The sequence below is a fragment of the Cyclopterus lumpus genome, chromosome 20, assembly GCF_009769545.1.
Source record: "Cyclopterus lumpus isolate fCycLum1 chromosome 20, fCycLum1.pri, whole genome shotgun sequence".
Classification (NCBI taxonomy): domain Eukaryota; kingdom Metazoa; phylum Chordata; class Actinopteri; order Perciformes; family Cyclopteridae; genus Cyclopterus; species Cyclopterus lumpus.
Genome location: NC_046985.1, coordinates 13,470,042 through 13,494,187, shown reverse-complemented (window position 1 = coordinate 13,494,187; position 24,146 = coordinate 13,470,042). Strand labels below are relative to the sequence as shown.

At 45.9% G+C, this 24,146-nt stretch overlaps 1 protein-coding gene across 4 annotated transcripts in view; it reads right to left on the bottom strand.

Moving 5' to 3' along the window:
• Positions 1-24,146, bottom strand: part of LOC117749819 (matrix metalloproteinase-16-like) — a 65,243-nt gene that overhangs the window by 9,053 nt on the left and 32,044 nt on the right. For all 4 annotated transcript variants that reach the window (XM_034560596.1, XM_034560594.1, XM_034560595.1 and 1 more), the window contains 3 exons: positions 11,817-11,978; positions 8,574-8,791; positions 1,343-1,481 (listed from right to left, as the gene is read on the bottom strand). In XM_034560596.1, coding sequence (XP_034416487.1) covers positions 1,343-1,481; positions 8,574-8,791; positions 11,817-11,978 — 519 coding nt within the window. The remainder of the gene's footprint in view (positions 1-1,342; positions 1,482-8,573; positions 8,792-11,816; positions 11,979-24,146) is intronic.

Genomic DNA, 24,146 nt, shown 5'->3' with positions numbered 1-24,146 from the left:
CAACCTCTTACCTTGTTGTCATTTCGGTTCTATTTTGACATGGACGGCTTTTAAGTGTAATAATCACGGCGATTAGTGACGCCGGCAACAGGCTTAATTCTACTGTTTTCACGCGGCGAGCTGACGGTGCATTTGGACTTGCAGATCCAGCGTCTCAGAAGAATGGAAAGAGGCAAACCTAGACTCAAAATGGAGAACACATGCTGAATCTATTCCTAATGTGATGCCTTAACAGCACGAAGCTAATCAGTGTGTCAGCGCACACTCAACTCCAAAGCCTCCATCTGTGCATTTGTTCTCGGAGAACTCATCAGACGAGGGCGCTGGACATTCTGAACCGGAGGACGCATTTTGTTTTCTGACCTACTTCATTCCAAAAATTGGGGACAGACAGAATAGGGCCTGCTGGGGAATCAGCTTTGCATGTTCAAATGAAGAATAGCAAATTGTTCTAAATCTGTGTGCAATCCTGTTGCTACGCAGCCCGGGAAGAAAAAAAAGGCCAGGGTGGAGGACAAAGCACCCGAAATCAAAACTTCCAGAGCTTGTGGCAGTCTGCATTTCCAGGAATTGTTTGGTGTTGAAAATAGAAACAGGCAGGAGTGAAGATTTGTATATTTCTTTTAATCTCAGCAGAATCTCATTGCTTACCTACGTCTCCTTTCTACAGCCTCTTTCCGAGTGTTTGCCTCTCTGGAGTGTATGCAAATAGGAGTTTACAGGACTTGCTGTGCTCGTTTGCCAGTTCTTTTCGGCTTTTGACATAATTAGCTCTGAATCTGTTTTGGGCCTAGCTTTGTCTAGATTTGAATATGTGGACAAATCTACTCGGGGAAGGTAAAAAACTAAAACAACAACCACAACACAAAACGTAGTATTGAAGTTCTCGGGCACATGCGTTGACGGTGAAGTTCATAATTTACGCATACTAATCACGCTTTACTACAGCTGGAGACTTAAACATTATAACTCTCAGCACAAGTCTAATTAAAAGCCCAAACTGGTGGATTATAGCGGATTTCCCGAACCAAGTGGGCAAAACATTGCCTGACTCTTCCGCTGATTTGCATTGAACTCCAACGCACAGACACGATCGAGGCTGTTCTTCGAGTGAGCAATATAACATACGGCAGTTATTAAAGAAAAAAAAACCTTGGTTTGCTCCTAAATCCAGACACACACGGAAAACACATGCTGGGTACTAAAAAGACATGTGCATCCAGTTGCATGCGAATCTAGGAAGTTCCTGTGGAAGAACAATACACACACGGCATTTGAGCTGGTCTTCAAAACTGCTCTGAAGATGATGATGTGATGATGGTGGTGAAGCAGGTGAGCTTACCTTTGAAGAAGACAAACTTGCCCTCGCTGTTCTCGTAGACGGCGTCTATCTTGGGAGGAAGGCCTCTCCAGAAGACACTGATGAGCATGGGGTATCCCGGCATGACCGAGTTATCTCTCACCCGCCAAAACCAGTGATCCTGGGAGAGAACAGAGAACACCGTGAGGAAACGGAAAAACCCAGCCCTGATCAAGGTCACGCGGAAGTTTATTGACGGCGAACGCCAACCTGCCCTGAACCGGGGATAAATAGGTAATGAATGCTGCACATCGGAACACAGTTGGCGGTAAATTAGAACATCTGATCGCGGTAAACTGAGGCCGACTCCCCCACTTTCCCGCGCTTACAACCATGCCCGCTGGCGACGAGTGGCTCAAGCTGCCGCTGCGATAGCCCCGGCGTCTTCGAGATGCACATGTTCTTTCTCAGGTTGCCAGATAAAAAGCCCCACGAGACCGCCTCGACGTACGCAGAACCTGAAGAACACACTGGAAAAACCATCAAGTAACGGGGGCAAAGTGATAGCCAGGAGCTTTATGAGAAGCCAAGAGTCTCTGATTTCCTACCGGGGGGGGCGGAGGTGTAACGTGAGCGCGGCCAAGTGGAAGGTGTGTCTTTTTGATGTCGGATGAAACTTGATGACAGAGGGAGTCGGGGGGGAGACCCAGCTGTAAAAGCTATTAGGACGCAGCGAGATGTCCCACCCTTTGGCAACGAGCGGCCGATTGCGTCCCCCCGAACGGGCCGAGCGCTCGGGCCAAAAAAGCCCGACCTCACAGCGAGGGACGCAGAAGAGGCAGGGAGGCAACACTTCATCACGCCCGGCCTCATTCGCAGTGAAAGCTAAATAAACAGGCCATTTATCAAACACTCTCTCCGCTGCTCTCTTCCTCCCTCTCTGTCTAATCCAATTGTTTCTGTGGGACTCTCCTCGCTCCCTGGACACTTCCTCCTCTTTCTTTTCATTTCCCCTTGTCCCTCATCCCAATTCCTCTCCCTTTGCTCGCTCTATACCTGCTGCCCAACATAGACTTCAATTGTTCAGCCTTTTCTCCCGTACGCGGCGCGGCCACGTAATTGAAAACAGATCAAACTGTGAAATCGGACCCTGTTTGAATCCTTTTGACTTTGTAAAAGAGAAAATGTTCTTTCTCCCGCTCTGAAAATAAAAGCTCGGGCGAGCACGCTTTGCTTGTAGAAGATATCAGCCGGCACGGGAACATCGGGAAGAATCACAGCAAGTTTAGTCTCAGCGGAAGTTGGAAATGTTCATGTTCTCTGCTCCGAGAGAAAGGCCAGTGCAGGCTAGAGCAATGAGGTTGAATTAGCATACGCTCTCCATAGGAGAAGACATTCTGGAGCTGCATCAACCGATGCCTTCTCGTCAGCACACTGCAGAGGTCGCCCTGCGAGTTCTGGAACTTGCACATCATTTTCCTGCATGAAGGGTTCTGGCTTGCTACATTGAAACAGATCGGTGGTAATATCAAGATCTCTTTCATCTTGAAAGGCCTTCATATCACGTCTTGGTACATGAAATCCTACCAAGCTAATTCTTACTTTTTCCATTCGCCGATTTATTTTTACTAGCAGAAACCTTTAAATGTTTGAATTGCACTTTTTATCATACAGTATGGCCTGTAGGCTGCTAAACACTGAACGCCATTAATCTACTTCATGTGATCTAGAACATATTTATCCATTGCAAACTGATTTTCTGTCAAATGTGTAAAATTAAATAAAATAATATTACAACAAAATTGAATAATACATCCATACACACACATAATATATATATATGATGAAGAAATTTGCTTAAATGCAAAAAAAAATGTTCAAACGAACTAGAGCAGGAAGAAGTTCTGATGATAAAACACATGAGGAGGAGGACATAGAACCATAAGGACAATTGGAGGAAATGAAAATGGCATTATTCCAAGGGTGTCCTTAATCACAGTAATGCAGGTCAACCCCGGTTGAGCATCTTCTGCTGCCGTCTGCGCGAGTGAAGAAGTGAGAATATGACAGACCGCGTTGCTGATCCCTCACTCGGTTCATGTGACGCTCACCCTTTCTTGGCTTGACAGAGCAAAATGCGGGTGTAAATAATTCAAGGGGGTTTCGAGGATTAGGGCTGAAGCCTGACAACACAGCATCCATCAGGATGTCTTTTCAAAAATCCCCCCCCCCCCCCCCCAATAGCTGCAGGAGAGTTGCTGTTTGTTTGTGCGCCTGAGAGCTTCTTCTGTACAGTAGTCGACTGGAACACCACGCTAACAAAACTTCTCCAAACCGCATTAACTGAACGGTTGAAATGCAGTCACCACAGCAAGGAGCACTGGTTCAACCTGCGGCTTATTATTTCCATTACTGTTCCTCCATATCCGCCAGCTCCACAGTTTATACTCGTGGCAAGATGCATTAAATGTCAACGAGGCGGGCAGTTAAATATTTATGCTAAGCTAGGCTAACTGTTTCCTGGTTGCAGCCTTCTATTTAGTGTACATGGTATTGTTCTTGCTCCTCGTGTTTCTATTTCTGCCCGTGTGAGTGTTTTAAGAATTTTATTACGTCCGAGGAAAACCCCCAAAATTAACTTGACACTATACAACTTCAGTGTCAGAAATGCCATTTGTGGCATAAAAAAAAAAGCCTCTCACATCTTCTTCTAAGACCACTCAGACACCCCGCGGTTGGCGGATCCTCCGTCTCCTTCCTCCCAGTCACACAGCGAGGAGGACGATGCTGAGGAGAGTGGACAGCTCACTGCCCACTCGGCCCCTGCGCTCTCATTAATGGACGTCGGAATCAAAAGCTTGTCTCCAACGTCGGCGGCCAAGTGGCCAATCCTGAACCGCAAGGCACCCTCTGGCGTCCCTGCTCTAAATCTGTCCACTTCAAAGAATGACGGTCTCTCGCTGACTGACAAGACTCTTGTGATTGAGCGTTGGACTAGTGGTGAGGAGGAGGAGGAGGAGGAGAAGGGCCATCACTCGATCACAGCGGACTGCAGCCCGGTAGCATTAGAGGGGAAAACGGTTCCTGAGAAAAGCCAGTCCATGTCCACATGCATGTACGTGTTTGAGTGATTCTCCGCCTCCGATGGGACGCCATATGGTTCGAGAGTTCACAGAAAGTTGAGCCTGGAACGCCCGCAGTCATAAAAGAGGTAGCTGTGTAATTTCACAAGGGCATTTACTGGTGACACTGGATCTACATGGACGGCCGCGTGAACCCCAAACGACCCCCGTGTCACCCCGGTGGAGAGAAAAATGATCGGCCGTAAAACTACCACCTTAACAGGCATGGCTCCGAACCCTGCCTTTGTAGATTAACGTACCTCGAGTAAATCAGGCGCGTCTCGGCGCTCTTGGGAACGACGGCGCGCTACTCCTCCTGTTCATCTGCTGTGGAAATGCAGATCCTTTGAAGGCACGTTTGATGTTCTTGTTATTCTGAAAGATTGCTACCTTTTGTCAGGCTTGCCTATTCAATCCAACATCTTCAACCTAGATTAATGAACCTTTCACCTCCTCTATTGGTAAATGCAACATTATTGGGTTATATTATAAAGTTAAAAAGGGACACAAAACGGTATTTTACACATAAAGTTCTGTTTCCACGTCTCAAGCAGTGTTAAAAGAACCGGTCGAACTACGTCTTCTGTTGCTCTTAAAGCGGATTTCCCAAGTTTGAAAGAATCCCCCTGATGACGTCATGATCGCGCTTTACACTTCTTTAGCAGAAAGGTTGGAGGTCGAAAACCTTTGTTAAAACTTCCTGGCATCACATATATCTGAGAAAAATGTTGTATTTACATTTAAAGGGTTTTGGAGGTCATCTACAAATCCTGTAGAAAACAAGCAAACAGGAATAATGAGATCTGACGTTTTGAAAGAAGAAATGTTCATAGATGAGGCATGAACGAGGTGTTTGTCTGTAAACTCTTTGTTGTAAGGGTCCATTATACATTGTGCTAAAATACTGACGGTGTGGATCTAAATGTTTGGTTCTTGTGGACCAGAAGCCTAAAACAGGTCATCACATTTGTCAGTGGGAGCAAACAACCCCCCCTCCCCGACTTCACATTGCTATACCACCTGTGGACCTTGGAAGCTGTGAGGCTGCAGGGATCTCCGCTATAACGACTTGGCGTCGACTTGACTTTGCTCTTCCAAAACAATCAAGTAGGGACGGTGAGAATAGCCAATCCGTTCAGGCCAAATGGATCAACACCATGAAGTAATCAATCGTATGAATACAAAATAAAAAGAGAGAGAAGATCTCACCCTTATAAATGGCAAAAAAAACAGAAGTCAAATCAAACTGAAACCAGAAGTATGCAGAAGATGTAAATCATTCCCATCATTTTAACTCGCCTTTAGCCTCATACATAAACCTTGGCTTCCTTTAGAGGGAATATATCAAGCTCTGGAGTAACGCAAACACCTCCAATTAGAATTCCAGATCAACCGTTTTACAGTCGAGCAGCTTCACCAGGAGGCCAGAAGGCATTAACGTGAAACCGCAGTCTTCTTGGGAAAAAACTGGCAAAGCGTTCACTGAGAACCAAGAAATATCAGGACCACCTGCTCGCCCCGTGAAACAACACTTCACAGGGTGGATCCGAGTCAGACCTGTGAACCCTTATGGATTTCCCATTCAATTCGCTGGCTGAAACTTGGATTATGCAAAAAAGACGAGCAAATTATTTGTGAGTCGTAATATCCCCGGTGGTCCTGATGATCTGAACACTGACGTGTGTCCCGTAACAAATCAGCCCCCCCTCTGTCCATCCTTTCCCTCCACTTTGGAAAAGTGTGAGCTGGTAGTACTTCGACCAACAGAGAGAAACATTCATCCAAGCCCTCCACACATCAGTGGTGAGGCCCGCTTTACTGTTTTCATTTATATTATAATACAATCCTACAATCGGACTTGAAATTTGGATTGCAGGTCTGCTTGTAGCCACTCGTCTATACCGCACTGCCGAAGATACTTACTGCCATACCTCAGTGCCCCTGTGCTCATGAGTGAAATGTACTTTTCATTTACAGTATTAATTGGATAGCTGGTTGCAATAAGCAGCGAGTTTTAAACAAAGACGGGGACCCATGCTGTTTATGCTGAACAGCAATTTGCGTGGGTGGCCCCCGTGGATCGGTCTCCAAAGAGACTCATTTGGCACACAAGACTAAGGGCTGTGGGAGTTTTTACTATGAACTAAGCTACCATTGTATCGTGTATGAAAATGAATGCCCAAAAAGTCTATGAACTTTTAATTAAATGTATTAATTGCACAAGGGTGTACGTGCATGTCAATAACAGGAACCCACAAATGTGAGTTGTGTCATTTAAACGTTAACAATGTTGAAGCATTTGATAAGTTAGGACACATTACAGTAGAGGGCGCTTTAAAAATGCAATAAAAAAACAATAGACAAAAAAACCACAAAAAGACAAATAATACTTTCAAGCCGAAAGGTGATCAGTGCCCACAACACTTATTTTATATATACGTTTCAGATTCGTCACAAGCACACGGAAGCAGTGTGAACAGCAGAACCACTTTGCTTTCGGATCCGATGAGGTGGAACGGGAGAAAGGGTCCTTTTCCCTGCACTGGCACTGCAGAAAAACTAACAAAGAGATGCCTGTCTGATGGATGTTTGCAGCACATCAGGAAAGCAAGCAGATTTGGGGAAATTGCCTGGATTACCCAAAAAAAGAAAAAAAACGAGACAAAATATATGAGGGGATCAGCCGATGCTCTTTGTAAGCCAGGGGAAAAAAGTATTTGATTCTAGTCAACGAGAACAGGTTAGAGGTAAACAACGTCAAAGCATTGGATTAGTTAGGGCCCATTAAAGTAGAGGGGCCGGCATGCTCGAACTACAGAAGAGATTCTTCAAATGTCAAACCCACACTGGAGGTGTATTTGGAGCCCAAAAAAGACAAGTTGGCTGATTGCTGAACCTCCTTTTTGTCTCCGCGGCATTTCTGAGCTCTGCAGAAATATCCCATGATCCTCCTCACTTCATCAGGCCAGGCTGCTGCCCTGGGAGTAATGACGGATGACAACAGCTACTGCAGGCACCATGTGATAGAGATGGGTGCTGGATTTAGACTACTGTGACACGCGTAAGAAAACAGAGACAGTAGGGGTTTGTTTTGAGTCTAATTTTGGTTAAATACCATCACAGGTAGCAGCTCTGGTTCCAGGCTGGATTTTTATTTATTTTTTAGCTTAAAGAACACACTCAGAGAGGGAGCAGAGAGGAGAGAAAGGGTTTTTCCCCTCGCTCAACAAGCCTTCTGTTTAACCACTACCCGTTTATATCCTCAGAAAAACACAGTGGCATTCACAAAGCATTGGAGGCCTTCTTTCTCCTTTCTGTGGAGAACACAAGGCATCTTTGTGTTGCCCCAAGGTTTTGCTCTATTCCTGAGCACATGTTGGCAAGCTCTAGTATTCACAAGCTCAGACCAAGGATAAAGACGCATTACGGGACATGTGGACTCTTTTCTGTGACACAGGAGTCACAAGTTTGTTGGAAGAAAGGAAAACTGTGACGCACGGTGTTCTTTTTGTAGTGAAATATCCATTTTGCCTAATTCAAGCTCAACTGACCCAAAGTAATCTGGAACAAGCTCCTTTTAGACGTAATAGCTGCTTTAACTATGCACTGAAATACAGAGGCACCCGAGAATCCCCCATATTTCTTCAAGCCGTATCCACAGTGTCCTCCTTTCTACTAATGTGTGGAAAACAAACAAAAACAAGAATTTATCAGAAATCCAAGTGTGCCTTTTTCCACATTACGCCCACTATGCATATACAGAACATGAAGCAGATTAGCAGAGGCTCCCACCCATCGGTATACTTAGGTAATCCTCGAAGCCCTCTTGCAAGCTCGCTCTTTCCACAGGGTGTTTTCAGACCTGCCTGACATTTCCTTGGTCTGAATCAAAAGGATGAGTCTTTCTTTTGTGGCGTTTATCACACTATTACGTTGTATGTTATAGCCAGCAACCTCATGCAGGCAAAGACTCTCTTCAGGCATATATTGTTGGAAACTACCCTCCCAACAAGATATCCCAAGGTCATGTGTCCTGTAGAGACTGATTGCTGTTGTTTCACACCGCAAAAAGATGCAAGTTTGGGTTAAAAATGACTCCAAATGTGAAAATGCCCCCAGGTTTGTTTGGATATCGCAGACTCGGCACTAACCTTGAAGACGAACATCTCTCTCCTCAGTATGGCGAGGGTGTTGTAGCCCCCATCGCAGATGTTGGGTTTAGCGTTCGGGTGAGACGGCCTGTCTCCTGGGGGCAGCCTCGGAGGTCGTGTCTGCCTGTCCGGCTTACGGGGGTCCGATGGAGGAAGGGAGCGGGGAGGGGGCGCCGTCGGCAAAGGCTTGGTGGGCGGGGGAAGTCTATCAGGAGGCCCTGGAGGAAGACAAGATTTAAATATCTCACTTGTGCTCATACATATAACACAACATGTCAGCATCCTTTTCATTGATTACATTTCTGGGGTCACGTGGTTTAATTTGGACCACACCTTGTCATCCCATTAGAACAACAGTATACTTTAAACACATTGCAAGGAATGCAGATCAATGAGCGTGAAGGGTGTTACATCTGAGTTCTTCACCAGTTCACCAAACTTTCCAACTATTCACTCAAATGAAGCAAGAGCATTTTGGGCAAAGCAGAAAACAACTTAATACTGCGAATAATTGGAGACCGATTTTACAAATATTAATTCCGTGATCTCCTGTTAAGGGACGTTCCATTTGTTTTCACCTGCAGCTTAAACCACAATGCCAAAGCACCAGGTACGGTGTAGAGAGGAAATGTGGCCACAAGAAGGTGAAGACAAAAAGAAGAGAACGCACGAGAAATAGAGGAGAAGATGGAAAAAAACAACAACACGAGGTCATGAGAAAATCCGTGGGTAGAGTTTGAACCTGCCAAGTTTTAGGGATTCAGCTCGCCGAAGCATAATATGATATGTTAAGATGAATAAAACAGAAATAAATAGCACACGTAATTAAAATATACTGGAAAGATAAAAAAAGAAAAAGAAAAAAAGGTTCCTCCTAAATGGAGGACCGGCGTCATTTCACATTCATGATTTAGAGAGAAAGAGGGCGAGAGGCATGCAGAGCCCGCAGAAGGAAAACGGAGCGAGGAGAGAGGCCGGGGCAGGCCAAGCGAGTGGGTTGTGTGTATGAATAATTGAACACATGACAACGCATGAATAACACACACTGTGTTACTGTGAAAACCAGGATATTAGTTGCCATGTGTTGTTTGGGGCCAACAGATGCAGGAATAGATGACTGCGATAGGAACGATGCAAATGCGACAAGCATGAATAGTATCAATAAGTAATGGTGGCATGTATAAATAATGACCTTGAAAGCAACTGTAAACATTCAGGAGTTATGAATGAATGATTTAATGGCCCGACAAATGATTTAAAAGAGGACTAAAATGAACTGAAGGGAGTCAATCTACAGCGAGCGAATTAGACAGAGAAATTATGTCCGCCCATCAAATTAGTTGCACACAGGCTGATCATGGGATTAAGAGGGAGCGCTGCCACCCACCCGCGGCTGATCAGCGAGTTCACGGCAAGAGACTCCATCCACCGGCTGAATTAAATCCCTTGAAAAAGATCCCAGATTAGTGGAGCCAGAGAACTCCGCTGTTATTAGGGGTTGGGCGGGAGTTTTTCTTTTCATATCGTCCAATCGCGGGGACCCGAGACAGCCGATAGGCGGTCTGAGTGCCAAGGGGCCGGGCGGTAGCTGAGGGTCCGATGGAGCAATTGGAATAATAGAACCCGTCAGCTTTACAGTGAACGTTTTGTGAATAAACATTTATAAAAAAGTGTGATTTAAAAAAAAAAAAAAGTTTTATTCGAAAATATCTAAACAGCACCGTCTCCTCTTTTTTTTAAACAAAGGCTCCGTTATAAAAGTCTGTGCTTGGTGCAAAAAAAATGCATTCCGTGTAACATTTATTATCTTATAAATATCACGGTTCCAAATCCTATCCGACCGTAACTTGTGCAGAATAGTTTGACACTTCAGTCATAATAAATATGATGAATAAACGCGACCAGCAGGCTTTCTTTTTCTACAATGACCTTCGTACTGAGGTATGAAACAGAAAGAGTACGGCTAGTTGTCCAAAAGTCTGAGAGTGAATCGATCAACCACTTCGCGCTCAACCCGTCAGAACTTTTTTTCCCCCACAATTCCCGGTGTGATCCCGCCCAGTTCCCGCTGACTGCCAATCAAAGTCCTAAATTCAGCATCTCGTTCCCATTTACACTGCTAGGCCACTTTACTATTTAAATCGCTTACTCTTCAGCTTCTTCACCTCACAGATAGTTCTCCTCGCATCTCTCGCTGTACCTATTTACATAAATAAAAGACAATGTATCTCTTTATGGACACCCATTCACACCTTTGTTTTGTTTTGTATTCAACCTCGAGGTCGAGCCCTTCTAAGTCATCTAAACTGTGCAGCTCTCCCATCTTGTCCCCGTTTGGTCTCCGCACCACCGCCATTGCCACGAGGAAGAAGAGGAGGCCAACGGCTGCTGGAAAAAGAAAATGAGCCTGAGAGAGGAGCTGCCATCGCTTGTCCTGCCCTTCAACCCTCGGTACGACGTAGAGGACGAGGGAGGGGCGGCGGCGGAGAGGAGTTAAACGCGAGTAGGGATGAGGAGATATTTGATCGCTTGCCCGTGTCTGTCACTCCCGGAGGGATGCGCCCTGGCCATGTAAGCAGATGGCAGGTTCTTTTGTGTGTGTGTGTGTGTGTGCGTGCGTGCGTGTGTGTGTGTGTGTGTGTGCAGCCGTTCATGTGACAGACCGGAGTCCGCTCAGCGGAGTGTGACTGGTTTACAGCCTCGACAGTTGTACAGGGCAATGCTGTCACTTCCCACCAAGTTCTTTTTCAACCTGGATGTCAAACTGCGGTTGAGACGATAACGTGAACGTAAAAACAAATATATACAGAATTTAAAAATTGTATACAAATAAAAAATTAAAAAATAAATAAAGAGCACATGTCTAGATTGAGGTCTTGGCAACCGCCATCCAGGTGTAACACTATTCAACTCTGAGAGTGTAAAGATGAGGACCACTCTGGGGCTTACATGAATCTATTGCCATCAAATGAAATGTCACACTTCTGAGCTACACCAGCTTTACGATGAGACAAAGCGCTGCCGACTCCAAGTGTGTGCCAATGAAGATTAAGTAGGTGCTCTGGTGATGAAGCGCTCGCATACGGTGATCTTAAAAGTTGGTCCTGATCTCAGATCTGTGCTTCATCTGGTAATGATATGAAAGTGATCCTATGAAAGTGATCCTGTGCTGACAAAAACAGCAAATAATACTGAAAGTGGAGTGTTACTCGGCACGTCTACATGAAGCTCGGGAGGCCTTACCATAAATATCCTGGATGCCCAGCAGGTCGTCCATGGGCAGTTTGAAGTTGTCGGTGTCCATGTACTGGTAGAAAGGAGCCATGATGGCCGTGGGGTCGTTGGAGTGTTCGAGGCCAAGTGCGTGGCCGAGCTCATGGACCGCCACCAGGAACAAATCGTTACCTAGAAACACAGAAAGAGCGAGGAGGGACAGAGAAGAAGAGAGAGAGCGGTCTTTGTTGAGTGCTGCGCATGACAGTGAATTTTCTTGTTGCGTTTCATATCTTGTGCGGCGCCTTTTCCTTCAGTAATAATAAAGACAGTAATTCTCTAAGAGATTAGGGTTAGGTTATGGTTAAACAATAAAGCAGTGCATGTACAGTCCTCGCAACAATACGTATCCACACATCTGTCAGCATGTGTGTGTGTGTGTGTGTGTGTGTGTGTGTGTGTGTGCGTATAAACATAGATAATCCACTGTTTATGAACCACATGAGTGGATTATGTAGCGAGCCACAGCCACTGATGGGACATATTACACAGGCCCGTACACATGTACACATTCATGTACACACACGCACGCACGCACACACACACACACACACACACTTCCCCTTCACATAGCGCAGAAAGCCCTGCACTCTGTAATTAGTCTACAGCTGTGGTAAGCCGATGACTACACTGAGTTGACCTTTTGACTCAGCCAAGCCCCAACCCATTCCCAACTATATTAGGTTTGGATGTTTGGGATTTAAAGCCCCTGAATTCCCCCCGCCGTGTCCTATTCAAATTCTTCAATTTACGTCACTGGCGACCAAAACAACAACAAAAAAACCTCCTCCTCCTCCTCTCTGATGTGTCGCCCACATGCGGAATCCGAACCATGAAGAATCTCATCATCGTTGTGGAGAAACTCACGGCTACACAATTAGGGTTGGACTGCTTTGCCTTATGTATAATATAATTTGTAATAGTACACTGGCTGTCTGTGGGAAGCTATTGATGTGATTCCAAGGAGACATCTAATGACCCTTTCATGACTTTAATGCCATGGCAGACTGCTATGTACTGGGATTAAAACCACACATTTAAAAAGACAGTAAACTTTGGTAAAAAAAAAAAAAAAAGACCTGTTGACCTTATCCGTTTCAAGGGAGTCCATCCGATGCTCTCCCCGCTGCCATCTCTCCTCAGTTTTACCTCTCTCTCTCTCTTATCACACAACGCGACAGGAATCACTTATTCATTGCATTTCCTACAAAAGTGAGGCACTTATCTGCTGCAAATCTGTCATATGAATAACGCATCGCCAGATACAGGCGGTGATTCAGATCACTTCTAAGCACGTACAGTACAATGCTCAGGGACGTGTGGGCCAGACTACCACAGAGAAATGGTCATAGTGGAAGCTCGCGGAGGATATTTGACTGTATAAATGTCAGCGCGTCTTAATCAGGTTGATGTAAAGGCCTCGGCTGCACGTTGTGTGAAGGGACAGACCGGCTGCATTAATATCCAGGGTTTTGATGAAAAGGCTCCTCTCCTCAGCCAAATTTTGTGCTCGTAAAAAGTGCAGAAACTGGAGGCTCTATGCAAGCGTGCAATATTGTGTCTGGAGATAAGAGTGTATGGCGAATAAAAGAGTGGCGCAAAAGAGGAGGGAGATAAAGAGAGGAGAGAAATGGCCCAGTGAATTAGGAACCAAGACCCGTCTCTTTGCTGCGATGGCAGCGGGAGCGAGCGTTAAGTGCTCAGTGAAGCAGTCACACAGGCGTCAAAGTATCGCCGGGCAGAAAACTCATTGTGGTGCAGAGGCTCGTGATATTATTGGACCAAAACGTGACCGTTGTCTGTGGCAACTGGTTGGGTAGATGTGTTGTTGAAGAATTCCCTGGAGATAACGCGAGTGCTTGGTGCGTTCACTGAGTGGACTTTCTTTTTTTAAACAAAAACTCATTGCCCTTAATGTATTCGCTGTGCTGGATGTATTGGGGGCGAATGGAGGCTTTAAAACACCTCACAGTGGGCTTCAATACATGGTTGTACAAACGTCATAAGCTACACATCAGTGTGCAAGAGTGAGTATGTTTTTGATTTTAATTTAAATTGGAGACAGGTAAGAGTTACACACACAAACAGACAACACAGGCCTCCGCAGACCGTAATGCGCGGTGAGACTCATAACCATACATGGCACCATAGTGGAATGTATTAATGTGTCAAAAGTTAACAAGAAAAATCACAATACTGAAAAAGACAGGGATGTGAATTGATATATGAACATTATTGGTGTCATTAAAACCTGAGAAGCCAAATGTTTCTGAAGAAAGCATCTTTTTTCTTTAAAGAAATAACTAAATGTGCAATTTATAAGCACATTTCGAAGAAAAAAGAAAAACTACAACTGAAGATCAATGATGATAACATGTGTTCATTTACAGGCAAAATGCAGCCCAAGTACAGGAGGGTTGTGCCTGTGCACGTCCGATGCAGCAGATGCTCTGGTCACATCAGCCTTGACGAGTAAAGGGAAGGAATGTCTGTCTTTTCCCATCCCCGTCTTGTTCTAGCCCTCAATCTTGAGTCAGCCTTTCTTCCTCCCGGGGACATTCGAGGTCAGTGTCGTCACTTTGTTTTGGTTGCTTATGTAAGTCACGTGGTAGACGGGGACATCCTGTTGCCCCGGGGGCCACTAACAAAGCCGAGGAGGTTTCTACTGCCTGGCTAATTATCAGCTGGACGGTATATACACAGAGCCTGCACAGGGGGGGGCAGACAGCGAAGGATGGGAGAGACAAAGAGGCAGCCCGACTGGGACAGTGAAAAGAATGAAAAGAAGCAAGAGAGAAGGTCGCGGGAGGGAGCAAGAGATGAGTGGGAGGAAACGAGCGGATAAATACAGAGATTAAAAAGGTAAACTGAGGAGAAAGGCTGTTTGGATTAATAACTGCAGGAAGAAAAAAGAAGCAGGATGATGAATAGATGGGGGGGGGGGGAACTGAGGCGAGGAAAACGATAAGGCTCGGGACTATTTGTTATGTTGCGATGTGTTCAAATGTTGCTGCAATCACAAAGGATGGTGATGATGAATTATAGAACCGTGACCTGCGACCTCGGCATTTGTAACATCACCCTCCCGTCGGGGAAAATGGAGCGAGTGGGCTTCAACAACAACAGGATACAGCTGAAGAAGACAGGAGATGAAATACATTACAAAGCTGTGCAGGGCTTGTATGATAACCCACTGATAGGCGACTGTGTATTTTTGTTTGTGGGTTGGGGAGAAGTCCAACTTTTTTTATCATACTGTGATTCATCACTCTCATCTCATCTGTGTCCTTCACTGGTTTTGGGCAAGAAATCAGCATAATAAAACAAAAAAGAATGCATTCAAAGCAACTATTTAAATCATAAAAGCCACATTTGATGTCGAATCCCAGTGTTTTTCTGTTCATGTTAAGTGGGCAGTGACCATAGCGGCAGCCCCGCGGCAGCAGCAGCAGCTCTCGCCGACTCTCTCCTCAGGTTAGGTCAAGGTTGCTGCTAATGAGATAGTGTAGCCAAGAAAAGAAAAAAACTGAACAATAAAGAAAGGGAAGATGAAGTGGAAGAGGTGGAGGAGGAGAGTCACTGGAGATTTATGACCGGACGAATCTCTCTATGTCTTTCCCCCACAGGGTTGCAGTAAAAGTAAACAGGGGTTGTGATTAGAAACCACGAAAACCTCGACCTGCTCCGCCGCTATAATTTAGCGGCTCCCCGCACACGCCGCCGCTGCGGGGGACCGTGCGGCGCGGGAATGCAGACATGAGCACGCGGAGACAAACACACGCCCACCGGCATACAAATCAGATTCGCTGTCCGATTGCAATAATGGCTCAGGTTGTCGGCGCAGGCCTCTGGGGGCCCGGTAACGCTCTCTCTGCTTACGGTTTAGCGAAGCAGAGAGAGCGTAAAGGCCGCTTGTTGGATTTCTTCCCTCGAACCCGTGTGCAAGTCTTCCCTCAGCTTTTCGGACATTTTGTGATTTCTTTTCTTCTCTCTCCAGGAAGTGCTTCTGAAAAAGACCCACTAACCCCTTCCCTCGTTAACGTCACATCAACGTCCTGAACCGGCGTAATGCCGTGAACAAAGCTAACTGCCTACCGGTTGTACAGGCGAGAATGCCCATCAGAGGCTACCCGCTTGGAACTCCTCCCCCCTTTCTTTGGAAAACAAAGCTGGGGACTGTTATCTCGCTGCTGTTGTATTGCCGTCCAAGTCTTAGCGAGCATAAGCACTCTCTTTGTCCCCCGAGGACCTCGAATGTTTCCCCATTGTTCAGCTGCCACAACTCCTCGAGTGGCTGACGGCGCACTTTCAGTAAATGGTCTTGGAAAAATAAAAAACGCTGCTGCCCGGTGAAGTAAATGCAAAAAGAGGTTAATTGAAACCGTTTTGGGGCAGCAGGGCAGTGGTTCCACACCTTTTCATGCTCGAGTTCCCCTCAAAGACCCGCAAGACGGATTTAAGTGAACCTTCTTCAACGCCACCATCGTGTTCAGAATGCGCTCACTGGATTCAGCCGGATGGTAATTCAACACTATTAATTACATAAAAGCAGATGCCGTTTGAAGGACTTTTCCATGCAATCGTTTGCTGTTTGGAGTGGCAGGAGCTGGATGTTGCGACCATGAATTTGTGACTTTTAGCCGACTGGCCTCTACTCGTCGTCAAGCCCCGTCAATTGCAACATGTAGTGTAGCGTCGCACGTCTGGCTGGGATTCGCGGATGCTGGTTAAAATACCCTTCTAGCCTCCACGGCGTACACTGTTCATGAATCTACATTGTATGGAGAGGAAACAGTCTTTTAAAAATATTTGATATGGTTAAAGTTACAGAACCTCAGGAACACGATCTAGAGGGAGGGGACCCTGAAAAGGCTGAAATGCGACTTAAGCTGACACCGGCTGTTATCCACTGGCGGAGTCGTAGTTCACCATTGGGTGTCGTCTCTCGGCGCTCAGACAACAGAGTGACCTTCGCCCTGAAGGAAACTGGGGATATGTGAAGTGGAAAAGGCCGAGAGACCGGAGTGGCAGCGTTGAGAGCATCGGCCGTTCAGGAGCGCCACCGCTGTACCGACAGGCTGCCGGTGACTCTCAGCCCAAGTGGTGCAAGTCAGTGCCTGGCTCAGAGGGCCCTGGGCACGCGGCGCTCTGCCGGCTGTCAAAACAGAGCTGTGTGCCTCAGTCGACAGTGTTGACCATTGTGACGAATGCAGATAAAGCACAATGGCTGCATTCTGCCCGCTTCTCTCTGCTTCACACACACACACACACACACACACACACACACACACACACACACACACACACACACACACACACACACACACACACACAATTGCAACCGCTTCATTCATTTCACCAAATCAACTCATAGGACCACGAGGATACGTTTTCACATGTGAAATACCGGGAACCAAGCTGGAGTGAAAATGTCTCTTTCTGGTTTGCATAATTTGAGACTAAGAGGTTCGGTCAGCTTTGACAAGTCCTCAGCCAGCGCTGGGCAACATATCTCTATCATATTGAGATATCAGCCTAGATACCGTAACATGCCATGAGTGTCGTCTTTTCCTGGTTTTACCGGTTGCATTACAGTGAAGTGAAGTCATTTTCCGTTTGTACTACAGTGATATTTGAGAGTCCAGTTCCCGCTCCAAATAAAGCTGAAAAACAGAATCTAAATCTGATTTTATTTTTCTTTTAAGTTGGATTCATTTGTGAAGTTACCTGACATTCTACATTTGACTTTTTGTCCTGATTGGAATACATTTTGACATTTGAAAAGACTTTGATGATGCTGGCTAGTTAACCCCTGGCAGTGTTAGTATCAGCCTTCCGTCCCTTCACTATTTAACTGCCCTCTCTCTCTCTATCTCTCTCTCTCTCTCTCTGCTCCCTCGGCTGTTGACATTGGTTGAGCAACACTCACGCAGCTGAATCCATTACACTTAATTCTCACAAGCCTGTCAGAGAACAAAACCCCGGCTGTTGGGAGCAACATATGTAAACTGCAGTAATTATTTATTTACAAAGGCCGCGAGAGACTCAAATCTGTGTGTGGAATATTGCCAGGGATCCAAATATTGGACATTTTCTGTGGACTCGGGGAAAAAAGAAAAAAGCTGAAATGAGTGTGTGTGTGGGGGGGGGGGGGGGGGGGGGGGGGGGGGGGGGGGGGGGGGGGGGGGGGGGGGGGGGGGGGGGGGGGGGGGGGGGGGGGGGGTGGGGTGTGGGGGGGGGAATGTTGCCAAGAAAAGGACATCCTTTATTCTTGTCATGTTTATCTCTGTGCAGCACCTGTGAGCGAGACGGGGATGTGTGTGTGCGTACACTTTCATTGTGATCATTAATCATCAATAATGCATTCGCAAGCAACGGTTCGCACACACACACACACACATCTGCTGCAGCTGTGTCGGCGGACAAACAGCAAACAGCCGATGTTACTTCACCGCTAACAATGATGGAGAAAAACTTTCTGAACTCGTACTGTGTGAATAAACTCGTCAGAGTGGTGGAAGAAGGACAAAGAGGACAGAAAAACACAGAGGACAGAAAAACACAGAGGACGGATGTGACGGATGTCGTCAACGCGGCTCCTCCTCCGATAGTTTACACTTCGGATCTCTTTGGATTCTCCTCGTTCACTAAGATAGTTCAGCACAACAGACGATGACTCAACACCCAACAAGATCTTCGACTTCTTGAAAACGGGCCGGCTTGAAAACATCTGTTTTCCTTTCTTCTTGGAGTGGAAAAAGGGAAATGCTCGCCGCTCTTCTGCTGATGCTTCCGACATCTTTTGAAGTTGAAGTGCGAGTCAAAACACAAACTAAAAGGGAAGATACGAGGTCAAACAGAAGCTGATTTCAACCACATTGCAGCTCCTTTGGTCTCTTGCACTGGTTACAAATCAACAGACACTGGAAGTGCATTCATCTCTTCGTCTCTTTGACCGACAACAACCACGATACAACCACTCCCAAAATATTCACAGTTTCAGACACACGTTACTCCGGCTGCTCTCAGTGATTACACTTGAACTGCAGCCATGATCTTTCCATTTCTGCCCTTGAACTGGCGGCAATTTCCTTCACGACTTCCACTTCCAGCTCAGCCTGTCAGCGACACTTCGGGTGAGGTTTGAACTCCTCGACTTGAACAGAACATTCAACTCCTTTCAGCACTTCGAGTGATACTTCCCTCAGTGCTCACACTTTAACTGAACCTTCTGTAAAGCACTTTTGTTCGAGCCGACTTTTCAACTTCTTTCAGTGTTTGTATTTTAACTGTCACTTCAACAGAAAACATCAACTTCCTTGGTTTCAAAACTGTTCCAACTGCAGAACTTCAGCAGTGAGCGCACAGGTTTTCCTCAGAAAATTAAGCCTTTTCAAGTTCTTTTTGTGGAGTAAAAGAAAATTGCTGACTGCATTTAAAACTGTTTGCCAAAGCCTCTCTGCTTTACGGATGGATCAAAACGGAGCATCGTCAGGTGAGACTTGCTTCCAGGATGCAGAACTACTCTGATATTTACGGAGATATGTTGCCTTTGTGGATCCGTCACAGAGTCTCTAGCCAGAGGTCGTATTTTAAATGATGAGTGTTATGAGTGACTACCTTTAAAAAAAGGTAGACGGCATGAGCTGCTGAGCGCCAAAGCATCTTTTTTTCATTCCTAAAATTGTTCCCTTAGATACGAACATAATTGATAATAACACGGCTTATTTGTTCTTTCCATACGATAAACAGATCACACATCCCTCCAGACTCGAGTGAAATGTGTGTCCTCAAAATGTGGCCGGGCTGTTTACACTTTTTTTTTTTTTTTTTTTGCTAAGGATTATGGGTACGAGGTTATGAAAGCATCTGACTGACTGGTGGGAGGGCGAGCCTCCCCAGGTGCGCGCAATGTGTATGTGCGGTGTGTGTGTGTGCGAGCGCGGTGTGTGTATGTGTGCGGTGTGTGTGTGTGTGTGTGTGTGTAGGCGGATGAGAGTACTGCCGCCCACGTGGAAGTTGATGCTGCTGCTGTCAGTAGGCGGCCGTCTATTTCGAGTGGCGGCCTGGTGAGCAGGAACGCACGGCGATATCTCTGCCTTTCTTTCTCTTCACTTCATTCTCTTTGGGAAGGCGAGTATTTAAATGCCTCGTCTCTCTGAAAAGCGGCATTCATGGTAAGAAATTAAACCCACACGGAGTGTAACCGCCGAAGGTATTTTAACGACACAATAAAGAAGGCATTCAAGGTGCACGAATATGTAGCTGATTGAGACACGGAGTAGCCATCATCTCACACCTGTGCTTTTGTCACGGCTTTTATTACCCCAAATTTAAAACTACATTTCCCATAAACTCGGTGCCTTTCTGCCATGAAGAGATGAGTGTGTGTGTGTCTCCCCTTCACCATTACTGGCAGCTTTGGCTTTAGTAAAGCTCACACTGGAATAGTCCTTTCCTCTATGGGTCTTTAACTCAAGTCACCACCTGCCAGTGCAAAACCCTGATGCTTTTAATTGGATTCAGAAAACAATATTATTTGTCTTTTTTCTCATAATATTATTCATACTTTTTGCCAGTGGTCTTTCCATCCCGGAAAAGTGTGTCTAGGTTTTCTACAGCCCCGACACACCTCCACCAATGGATGTCTTCAGGACACGGACACCCAACACACACACACACACACACACACACACACACACACACACAGTCAAAGATAAAGATCTGCTCCTGTGGTAAGAAAAAGCTTCTGTTTCCTCCCATTTATTTTCTGAGAGCTAGAGCGAGGCAGAGTGAGGGGAGATAGGGAGGACAGACAGAGACAGAGGAACATGGAGGAGATTGAAGATCTTTAAAAAACACGCTGCACGAATGAAGGAAGGTTTTCTGAGAAGTATGAGCAACCTTGAAAGGATGGAGGAATGTTTTTTTACTTTTTCTCGGTCACCTTTCATATATATCAAGATAGAGCAGGGAGACAAAAAACAAAAAAAAGATGAGGTATCAGTTTTTTTTTTATCTGGGTCCATATTTAGACAATGGGTTTTTGACATCATGAAAACAATGACAAATCCCTCATCTGATTTAAAAGACAAAGAATGCAAATCCTGCTTTATGCAGATGATAAGCTTATTTTTCACTAATGGGGCCATCTCAGTTATCTGACTCCCACTTGCACCCTGACAAACTGAAGTGGAAAAATATCTAGGTTAAAGAGAAATTACATATAATTTCATGTATCTGGGATTCGAGCAGAAAGAAATTGCCTTATTCTACACAGTTTTTTCATTTTGTACCATATCAGGATTCAGTTTAAATCCAAATTATACTTAAAATAGTCAATGGGCTAATGATCATTACAACTATCGAGCAATCATAAGTTCTTTCCTAAGAATATCAAGCCGAGAAAGTGCATTTCTTTCTTTTGCTTTTTAGTAGATAAACCATCCCCGGCATATCTGAATTGGTTTTGTTATTATTCCAGTTTCTTTAGCAGGCGTTATTATTTCAATACCTTGAACAGTGCTTTGGAAAATAATAAAGCGACATGCCAACTAAGCCTCCTGAACCTAAGGGAGAGTGTGAGTGCGAGAGTGACAAGGGAGGAGGAACAAAGAAAAGGAGAAACCGGGTGGAAAAGAGTGCACTGCTTCCTCCTCATCACCCACTAGGAGCAGCAACCTAAAAATAAACCTGCAAGGACACCATATGCTTTTTTTCCTTTTGTTTCGCCGTGAGGCTGCTCCACGTGAGGACGCCTGCACTGAGAGGATAGTCTGCTCCAAAATGAAGGCCGCTTTGAACGTCCAATCAAGTTACAGGATTGGACGTCAATGATAAACCGTTCTGCCAATCGATGCCAGGGAGCCAAGCATCTCTCCCGTAACCAACAATCAATCAGCTGATCAATGTCGAGCCCGCCTCGACAACCCCTCCCTCGGCCAATCACCGCTCCGGTATTGAGTGCCCCACCGACTTCCACGCAGTTTTTCCAATCCCAATACCGTGGCGTATTTTTCCACCTGGAGACCGTGTGTTTTTCTAACCTCTTTGGCCCGTCGTGGGGGCAAGGGTGAGAAAAAAATAAAGCCCTGGAATCTCTCATTTCCTGTGTGTAGGTCTAGCTCGCATGCTGTGTTATGTTACATAGTTTTCAGTGATACAACTGGAGGTCCTTGGAGGCATACCAGGCCTTATAAGTCACCCTCGGGTGAGACTGGGTGTTTGCTTAACGTCATGGTATGCAGTGGCAGTGATGAATTTTTTTTTTGTCTGGGGCCAAGCTGTTCTTTCTTTTTCATCATCCAATCAGCCTCAGTGTGACTGGAAGTCAAAATGTAATCCGCCCTATCTGTACCTGCGTGCATCGCTTTGATTTTCACAAAGAAAAACACAGCTGCCTCAGCCCACAGAGATGACCTTGTGATAAAGCGCGGCTGAGCGTCCGCTTGTTCTCCTTTCTTTCTTTTAGTTACAGAAAGGGGGAAAATGTCGAATACAAACGCCTCCTGCGAAATGCGCTCCCTTTTTCAAAAGCGGCCGTGGCACGTTGAGCTCCGATGAAAAGACAATCTAATCGTCTCAATCTCCAGTTCCAGGTTGTTTTTTCTCCCCCCCCCCCCCCCATATCCTTCCGCAATCCTCTCCTTTCTGCTCTCAAGCGCTCTGCCTCCTGATTTTAACCTTTTGTTAAAACCTTTTCCAGGATGTCTCATCCAATCCTATTTCATCTTCTCACCCTCGCTGCATAATATTTGTTCCGATCCAACCCCTCACCCTCCCCCTTCGCAACTGATTATGCCTTTAGCTTATTCTCTGAAGCATCTATCTATCCCTCCATCTATTGATCCATTGTGGCTATTCATCAATCAGCCTCTAAAGCCAAGCAGTCTAGGAATGTGAGGCAGCTAAAGGAGCTCCTGGACCACTTCTCTCCGCTTTGCCGACGGGGATGTTTCTCTCTCAATGTGGATATTGGCTTATATCACCCACCCCCGCGCACTCCTTCCCTGTTGTCTCTCACTTTGCATCATCCTGGTTGGAATAGGCAAGCGGCAATCATTGTGCAATCCCTAACGCAATAATGTGTGAAATTTCAGTGTAAAATGAAATGATATAGACAGAGAGAGAGGGAGGGATGCACAAGCACATCCAAGGACAGCCCCCCCCCCCCCCCCCCCCCCCCCCCACAACCGCCATCAGTCAATGTGTTTCTTGTTAGTATTTGACTTTGTCGATCTTAGACAGCTCAAAGCGAGAAAGGGATACTGAGACGGAAAGACATGGAAGGGATCAGCGTAAGGTTCCAACAGGTTTGAGATTACATAACTGTGTTTCTGTATCTACAGCCAGCACGGAGACACAAAGCAAACACTTCACAAATCATCCGGGCCGCTGCTCGGCGGTGTGAAGTCTATTAGAGAGGGAATCTTTTCTGTGTACAGCATGCCACGTGTCCACGTGTCAAGTACATCTTCACATTCGCCAACGTCCAGGATGTAGATACCCAATTTACTTCTTTTGTCAATTGGAGACGTGTGTTCCGCGTCGCTAACAAGATCTATCCGAGTTTGATTACGGTGGGATAAAAACCCACAAACAATTCCCTCAAGCCGAAAGTGCTTCTCTGATCCGCAGTTGGAAGCGTTTGTTCATTCTTCAACAATCCTTCCCCTCGACTGCGAGCGCCATTTCTTACAGCAGCAGCACCAAAGGCTGACGTGCACTTTTGTAGACGTACACAAGAGTGGGAGGAGGGGTGCAAATGGGTAAAGTTAGTCTTCACGGAACCGGATTACTCCGAACCTCTGTTTCAAACACGCCTCACTCTCTGGTGCTCCGAACTCTTCTTCCCAGGAAATGATGGGCTGCACATAGAAGGTTCTGTGTCGGGGGGTTTGGCATGCTCGCTGTGATCGGCGAGTCAACCAGAGCACTTGTTTATTGTGAAAAGGAGGCAGTTGATGCGGAGCCTCACTGAGACTCACTTGCCCAAAGATCCTGCAAACGGGGAGCGGCCTGACAACTAAGGAGTGAGAACAAAAACCTCAGATCAGTACCGCCCTCTTATGCCGGTGCAGTTACCTTTCTTTTCTTTTCTTTTTTATGCGTCACACCACTTTCTCTTCTCCGTGATGAGGGCATCAAACTTAAAGAAAGCAGCTGCTGTATACTGTGCACCCGCTTCTTAAAATTCCATTAGCTAATCCCAGTAAGAACCTCATTCTGCCGTGTGTGCTAAAAAAACCCCACTGAATGTAACTTTTGAGTAATCCTCCATCCCCCAGATGCAGCATGAGC